The sequence below is a fragment of the Cololabis saira genome, chromosome 5 (genome assembly GCF_033807715.1).
Source record: "Cololabis saira isolate AMF1-May2022 chromosome 5, fColSai1.1, whole genome shotgun sequence".
Classification (NCBI taxonomy): Eukaryota; Metazoa; Chordata; class Actinopteri; order Beloniformes; family Belonidae; genus Cololabis; species Cololabis saira.
The window spans coordinates 2,884,739-2,892,983 of record NC_084591.1 but is presented as its reverse complement, the minus strand read 5'-3'; the positions used below and the strand labels follow the sequence as shown (position 1 = coordinate 2,892,983).

The 8,245-nt window shown below is 40.6% G+C and overlaps 1 protein-coding gene across 1 annotated transcript; it reads left to right on the top strand.

Moving 5' to 3' along the window:
- The first annotated feature begins 4,298 nt into the window (after positions 1–4,298).
- Positions 4,299–7,858, top strand: lyz (lysozyme). Its single transcript, XM_061720803.1, has 4 exons — positions 4,299–4,461; positions 6,564–6,722; positions 7,520–7,598; positions 7,673–7,858. The coding sequence occupies exons 1-4, from the start codon at positions 4,335–4,337 to the stop codon at positions 7,737–7,739; spliced, it is 432 nt and encodes a 143-aa protein (XP_061576787.1). The 5' UTR covers positions 4,299–4,334; the 3' UTR covers positions 7,740–7,858.
- Positions 7,859–8,245: the final 387 nt, after the last annotated feature.

Below are 8,245 nucleotides of genomic sequence, written 5' to 3'. Positions count from 1 at the left end.
CTTCTTTTTTTATTTTTTTGAAAAATCGTTGACGGGACAACTTTATCTGAAAATCGTCCTTAACATTTTTGTTTTAACCCCCATACAAATGAATTATGTGTATTTTAAAACTTCCAAATTTAATTATGAAAGAAATAGAAGCCCTTTAACCATTTTAAATACATTTTAATGTAAATTATACCGTTTTTAATTGTATTTTAAAACATTATATCATTGGCTATACCTATTTATTTATTTATTTATTACATTTATTATGATTATTTATTACTAGGGGTTAATTTGTGCCGGATCCTGCCGGAACAAGATCCGGCACCTCTCGATTTTGGCCTCCCTGCGTTCCGGGACTTATTTGGGCAGATCCGGCACCTCTCGTATATATAAAACAATAATAATATAAAAAAGTTTTTTTTTAATGTATAAAAAATAATAATATGCATAAATTCATTTACAGAACAAATCCCAAGCATTTCATGTTGTTTATAAAGATTTAACGTCATTTGAAAGAGTCGGAGATTTGTTGATGCAATGAAAAGATGGGCCAGCAAACCACGCCCCCGACCAAAAAAACTTTGGAAATTTGCTGGATCTGGGGAGCAAGCAGCGAGCAACGCAAACATGTCAAAAAGACAGTTGAATTTACTGTCTTTTTTCAAAAAGAAGGAAGAGTTGCATGATTCTTCAAAACGAATCAGAAAAGCAACAAGCGGCGATGAGGGCAGCTGCAGCACAATCACTGTGGTCCTTGCACCGCGGACACATACACATGAATGGATTTGTGTCGGTTGCTGTGGATTATGTTCTCACTACAAATAAAAAAACGGGCTGAAGCCCCCCCAAATTTGATCTCAGCCCCCCCCCCAAAATTAAGAGGACATTTTTCCTTTTCTAACGATACCAATATTGTGTTTGTACAATTTAAAACGGCGTTATTTTGGGGTTGATGCAGCCGCATCTCTCTGCCTGCAGTCACTGCACTGCAGCAAGGTCCCGCCCACAGCTCCATCTGATTGGTTACACACAGAGAGACAGGCACGGGAAACAGCCAATCAGCGGTGAAGGCTGTGCATGCTGTGTGCTCACACACAAACGGAGGAGCGGAGAATATTAGTTATTAATAATTTAGTTATTAATATTAGTTTAGCCGGGTAGAGAAGCTCCGGAGAGGATATGTTTCCAAGGTAAGTTAAGGCAGCAGACACCCTATTATTGTTATTCTAGCTTTCCAAAGTGCACCAGATTGATGCATTTAAATGCATTATGCTCAAAAATTTTCCCGGGGGAAACCTGGAACCTGGTCCTGGTCCTAGTCCTGATCCTGGTCCTGGTCCTGGTCCTGGTTCTGGTCCTGGTTCCCTCCTGGTCCTGGTCCTGGTCCTGGTTACAGTCATGAAAGTTCAATGCTATTAAAGCACTTTAAACTTTAAAGGAGTTTGAGGCTCCTTTTAAGAAATGAGACTCTCTAGCGCCACCCTTCACCACGACGGCCGTTGGGGGTACTGCAGCCAACAGTGAAGCCGGCACGGGAGAACGGGGAGAACGTGCATGCAGCGTCATGTGACGTCACATCCACAGCCCAGAGCGGGAAATTCGGGCCCGAATTGCAGCACATTTTGCAGCACACAGCCTGTTCAAAGCAAAGGAGAGATACACTAGAGCAGGGGTCGGCAAGTAAGTTTGGCCTCGGGCCAAATTTTTTCGGAGCAACTGAATGGTGGGCCAGAACATCACATCAATCAGGCGAAGCATGTTTTTTTTTCTACTAAACAAAACTTTTTTCCCCTTATCTATAGGCTACTAGTATCATTATACTATTATATCTTGTACAAAAAATTAATTAAAGAAAGTCATTAGTTTAAATAAAGTAACTTGAATTTGCTACAGACTGTTATTAGTGTTGTGTTATGCTGCGTTCCATTTACCTCGGAAGTCGGAACTGGGAATGACGTCACAGCCCAGTTATCAGCGTTCCAGTTACAAAGTAGGTAAACAAGTTTGTATTTCGCATATACCACATGAAAAATGTAAATTACTCTATAGCAGCATATATATGCCAAACAATACTTGTATACGACTAATTTAGTGTGACCAAAACTAGAATGAAGTGCTACGAATTTTTACAGAGCTCTCTTCTACTGTTTACAACCGGGGCAGCCATCTTGGAATGTGAACTCGGGGGTGGTGAAGACTCTCCCACTTTCCCAGTGGGAAATCCCACTTCGAGGGGCATTCCAGTTGAAAAATCCAACTGGGAACTGGGAAATCCCCACTTCGGAGGACAAATGGAACGCGGCATTATTACTGCTTTAGCGCTACTCTGTGGCTGCGTTATGAAACCGCTTATAAGTAACTTGGTGATAATATTATTTTCTGCCAAGCTACTAACAAATGCAGTCCTTCTTTAAAATACACAGAACGACATGAAACACATGAAAAACCCATGATATGAACAGTAGCACAGTAGTCAGTACGTGCACACGTAGCAGCAGCTCTCTGTGCCTCTGTGTCTGCTGAAACGAGTGAGAGGATATGCAAATGAGGCGGATTTTCCGACGTATTTTTAGACATAATGGACGTTTTACCATTTAAAAGACCAACAGCAAAACTCAAGGTAAGTTATCAGTTGTATTTTTCACAGTTGAAACCACAACAAATACGTCTTACCATTTCAACAGCTTCAGGAGTTTTGCGGGAGTCTGTGCCTACGTTACTCCTGAATATTGGTGTGCACCTCTAATTAAGGCCCCCCTATGCTACAGGTGACAGGGAACTATACAGAATTGTGTGCGTCCGGAATCATGAAGATTCTACTTTTATTTTATTTTATCTTTTCTAAATAAAGGCTTTGGATTATCTATGAAATTGTCGTTTTTGTGATAGTAAATAATAATAAAAAAAAAAAATAAAGATTTTTTTTTTTTTTTTTTTTAAATCAGACTTTCAATGTCATCTGGCGGGCCAGATATTATTGGAGGCGGGCCAATTTTGGCCCGCAGGCCGCCAGTTGCCGACCACTGCACTAGAGGAAACATTCTTTTTGGTTTGGAACGCTTCATCTGACATTATTACTAGAAAACTCAAAACGTATACGATTTTTTTTCATAAATCCTGCCTCAATCCTGCCTCAAGCTCCTTTAAATCAAAGCATTTTGTTTTTTCATATAAAGTAACACATTTTTATTCAGTTTAGAAGTTTTGGGGGGGGTTTTTTTGGCTCCTGCGCTGCTGAAATCAGGGCGTTCCCTTATTTCTATTTCTGAAAGGTGGCAATCCTACCTGTAGTTGTTATGGTCCGTGGAGCCTGGCTGTTTAGGAACAGGAATATATAATATTTAGTATTCTAGTCCTGATCCAGTTCCAGTTTCCAGGTTGTTGTTTGTTTGTTTTTCTCTCCTGCAGATTCCAAAGGTTTGTTTGTTTTCCTTCGTTTCTCTCACTTCATCCCCCCCCCACATAACGGGTAAACAAGTCCAGGAATAATTAACCGGCTCGTTGGACTTTGCCATAAAAATGAGTCGGCAGATTTAAGGCCCGAGTCATGTCGGAGAATCTCATCATGAAAATAATATATGTATATATATATATATATATATATATATATATATATATATATATATATATATATATATATATACTAGATAAATATATGGAAGATAATTCTGACTTTAATCTCAAAATTCTAAAGATTTTCAGAAACTTAAAATAAAAACACAAAATTTAGGGAGGATTTTTAATTCTATTACTAAAAATAAGTCAGAATTATGTTTTTTTATCAGACTTTATCGGACTTTTTTCAGTAACCTAAGACCTAAAAAAAAAAAATCAGAGGATTTTTTTTTCAGCAATTTAAAACCAAAAAATTATTTTGGATTTTTTTTTCCAATTCTAAAAAAAGTGAGAGTTCTGACTTTAAGAAATTTAAAACTAAAAAAAAACTTTTTCTTTTCACTTATAAAAATAAATTCTGGCTTTTTTCAGACGCCTAAAACCAAAAATTTAAGGAGGATTTTTTTTCATTTCTAAATGAATTTTTTTTTTTCTCAAAATTCAGGCTTTTTTTTTTAGAAATGAAAAACAATCAGCACTAATTCATTTTTTAGATTTCTGAAAAGTTTATTTCTGAAAAAATTCAGAATTCTGAGATTAAAATCAGGATTTAAGGAATTATAAAATAACATTACTTAAAGGTGTTTTCCTGCTCAACTCATGCAGGACGGTAAACGATAATGAACCGGGTTCAAACTTCCCATCAGCCCCTCCCACAGCAGCCAGGGGTCAAAGGTCAAGATGAAGCTATAAATGAGCGGATCAGCTGCTGGAGCTCATAGAGAGACAACATGAGGAGCCTATTGGTCGTCCTGCTGGTGGGCGTGGCCAGCGCCAGGCAGTACCAACGCTGCGAGTGGGCCCGGGCCCTGAAGAGTTATGGGATGGACGGTTACCACGGATACAGCCTGGCCAACTGTGAGTAGAGTTATCACTTTAATCTCAGAATTATGACTTTTTCAGAAACTTAAAACTATTTAAAGAAATCAGAAGAATTTTTTTTTTATTTTCTATTTTATTCATTTATTTTATTAATGTTGAGACTGCTGCCCCCGCAACCCGGGAACGGATAAGCGGCAGAAAATGGATGGATGGATGGATGAATATTTTATTATTATATATTATTTTATTATTTTATTTTATTTTTAAAAAGTAAGAATTCTCACTTTTCTAAAATTTAAAACAAAACAATTTAGAATGATTTCATTACTAAAAAACAGTCACTTTTTTCAGAAACCAACTAAAAACTAAAAAGTCAAGACTTTTTTGTTTCATTTTTTTTTAAATATTTTTTTATCCCCAATTTTTTTCCCATTATATCACCCAGTGCTCCTACCTAAGCTACAGTCCTGGGGCCTCATTTATAAAGCTTGCTAGCGCACAAAACAGGGCTTGAAAGATCCGCAAGCACTTTCCACGCAAAGGTTGGGATTTAAAAAGAAAAAACTAACCGAAAAATCCGCGTATCCCAACGCCAACCCTGACCCTCCCGTAGGAACAGTCTGAAGATATGGGGAAGTGGCGACACAGGCGGTGAGGTAGTGAAATGAAGCCAGATTCATGTCATACTTTTAATGTCATCACATATCAGACGTATAATATAATAGCGCTGATCGTGATCGTGATCAGAGTCCTAACTGACGCTGAGCTTCAGATTCAGATTCAGAATCTGAATCTGAATCTGAAGCTCAGCGTCAGTTAGGACTCTGGTAGTGCAGCCGCAGTGGACACGCCGCTCCTAGTCACCCACCGCGACAACTGGAGAGTGACTGAGGACAGAACAAATGAGTGCCGGGCCACTCTACGGACCCCCTAAAGGGACTCCGATTTTTCTTTTTATATAATGAGTTTTACGCGCGGGTGAAACCTTTACGCGCGGGCGTAAGCCTAAATTATGGTTCCGCGTTAAAACGACGCGCACCTACGCCGTAGGCTCTGCGTTGGTGTGACGCGGAACCATAAATCAGCCTTGAGCAGCACTGAGGGGAGACGGGAGGGGGAGCTTGGCTGCCGGGCCGTCTTCGCATCGCCTTTGCGTGTCTTGATGATTTGCAATTATAGGCTGAGCCTACCGTTAGTTTTTAAACTGTAAAAAGTGGGGGGGACATGTCCCCCCTGTCCCCAGTGGAAATTGCGCCCTTGGTCCGTGGCACCCACGGCGTTTAGCGCAGCAACGGCTTGCTGCCACTCACTCGCTTTATTTTATACTATTTATATACTTTTTCTACTTTTACTGTGACCACCAAATAATGTGGTTTTCCTGTCCTCCACATCATCCACAACATCTCCATCTCAGTCTCCGTGAAATTTAGTGGCACGGTGGCTCGACACGTCTCATTCATCCTGACGCCCAAACAGGCTGCAGGTGCTGCTGCACATGCTCAGCAGGCTCATTCATATGCAAATACAGTCATGGAGTACTTTGCATTGCCCCTTTATGGTATGAAGTGGGCATGTAGAGGGCGGGATATGAGGTGAATTCACCTGCGCAACCTTCCAGCTGGACTGTGATTTATAAAGCGAACATTGCGTGCAAGTGTAAGCACACGGTTTTATAAATCCGGATTTTTTTTTGTGCCCGCCATTTTCGGCTTTTGAGTTTACGTGCACTTTTAGTATGAATCCTACACACTCTTTTATAAATGAGGCCCCTGGGCATTGCCATCCTCTACCAACCCCGGGAGTTCCTGCACTGAGCTCAGGTCTCCTCCTTAACCTGAGGAGTGAGCAGGCCGCTTCTTTTCACCAGACAGGGTGGGGCTTCTCCGGCCGGACAAACAATAAATAAATAAATTGATGATAAAATAGGTTAAGATGCTGAGTTTAGGAGCTGGACAGCTCTAGGGACGAATGAGGACTTCCTACATTTAGAACAGGAGTTCTCACTAACGACCATCTCCCTGCAGAGGAGCTGCTTCAGTGATGGTTGGAACAACTGCTGGACTGGATTTTTACTTTATGGCACCTGGATTATACACCTCTGGAAAAAAACAATCATGGTGTGGGCTTGTGTATCTCAGGGGTTTGCCTGACCCGGTGGGAATCGAGCTACAACACTCAGGCCACCAACCACAACACGGACGGATCCACCGACTACGGAATCTTCCAGATCAACAGCCGCTGGTGGTGCAGCGACGGCCGGACGAAGAGCGCCAACGCTTGTAACATCCCATGCAGCGGTGAGGAGCCCAGCCTACATGAATACTACATTGAAATAAAAATCTACGTGAAATACATATTAAACTAAAAACCTGTACCTGAAATAAAAAATGAATTTAAAAAAATGTAACCTGAAATAAATAAATGCTGAATCAAAAACTTCAACCTGAAATAAATAAATATTAAAATCAAAGGAATTCTACGGAGTATCAGGGCCATGCAGATGAAAAAATATTTGAAAGGGGAAGATTTTTTTTATTGTGCACAAAGTTGAAATTTTGCCTTTTTTCTCAACATTTCGATTTTCTTTTTGACATTTCGACTTTTTTCTCGACATTTCGACTTTTTTCTTGAAATTGTACTTCAACATTGATCTCGACATTTTGACTTTTTTCTCGCCATTTTGACTTTTTTCTCGACATTCCGACTTTTTTCTCGAAATTGTATTTCAACATTGATCTCGCCATTTTAACTTTTTTCCCGACATTTTGACTTTTTTCTCGAAATTGTACTTCAATATTGATCTCGACATTTTGACTTTTTTCTCGACATTTTGAAGGAAATGTCGAGAAAAAAGTCGAAATGTCAAGATTAATGTTGAAATACAATTTCAAGAATAAAGTCGAAATTTCGCGGATGAAGTCGAAATTTCGCCTTTTTTCTCGACATTTCCACTTTTTTCTTTAAGTGCAGAATGAAAAAAAAAATCTTCCTCCTCTAGAATATTAGTTTTATTTTTCTCCTGCCTGGCCCTGATACTCTTCCGTAAAACCACCAGTCGCTCATCAAAACAAAGAATGTAAAATTTTCCCCCCAGAGCTCCTGAGCGATGACGTCTCCACCGCCGTCTCCTGCGCCAAGCGGGTCGTCCGGGACCCCAACGGCATGGCGGCCTGGTGAGACCGCGGCTCTCTGATTGGCTGGTGGTTCAGGTGGGCGGGGCCTGGTGATTGACATCTGCTCTCTGCAGGGTGGCGTGGCGGCTCCACTGCAGGGGCCAGGACCTGGAGCCCTACGTGGCGGGATGCGGGCTTTAGTCGCCATGGCAACGAGGTCGTCGTGTCAATCACTCGGTGAAGTTTGGTGGGGGAGAAGGTTAAACAATTAAAGGTTAAAAAAATATGAAACATTGAACATTAAAGGTGGTTGTGGAAAACTTCCAGTCTCAGATTGAGTTTTATTCATTATTGGGAGGAAGAGGAAGAAGAATTGTATGACTTGCATGTAGATTCTTCAGACTGGACATTTAGTGGATGACACCACCCATGACTCTCTATATCAAACCATTCAAAAGTTATGGCAGAGAATAGGGACTATCAAATATTGACCAATCAGAAGAAGGGGCGGGGCTAATTTACACCAATTATGTTCAAGGACTCAAAACCATGTCCGATGACACCACCCACGAGTCTTTATGTCAAACCATTCAAAAGTTCTGGCAGAAAATACGGACTATCAAATATGGACCAATCAGATGAAGGGGGGGACGCGCTTTTTGGCGTCTAGCGTCGCCACGGTAACGCTTTTGACTGAAAAAAGTAAT

What these genes read in the sequence shown, in the direction of transcription:
- lyz (XM_061720803.1), top strand. Translation starts at nt 4,335, where the DNA reads ATGAGGAGCCTATTGGTCGTCCTGCTGGTGGGCGTGGCCAGCGCCAGG. An exon ending in CGGATACAGCCTGGCCAACT is followed by an intron (nt 4,462 to 6,563) that starts GTGAGTAGAGTT and finishes TGTGTATCTCAG; the next exon opens with GGGTTTGCCTGACCCGGTGG. An exon ending in TTGTAACATCCCATGCAGCG is followed by an intron (nt 6,723 to 7,519) that starts GTGAGGAGCCCA and finishes TTTTCCCCCCAG; the next exon opens with AGCTCCTGAGCGATGACGTC.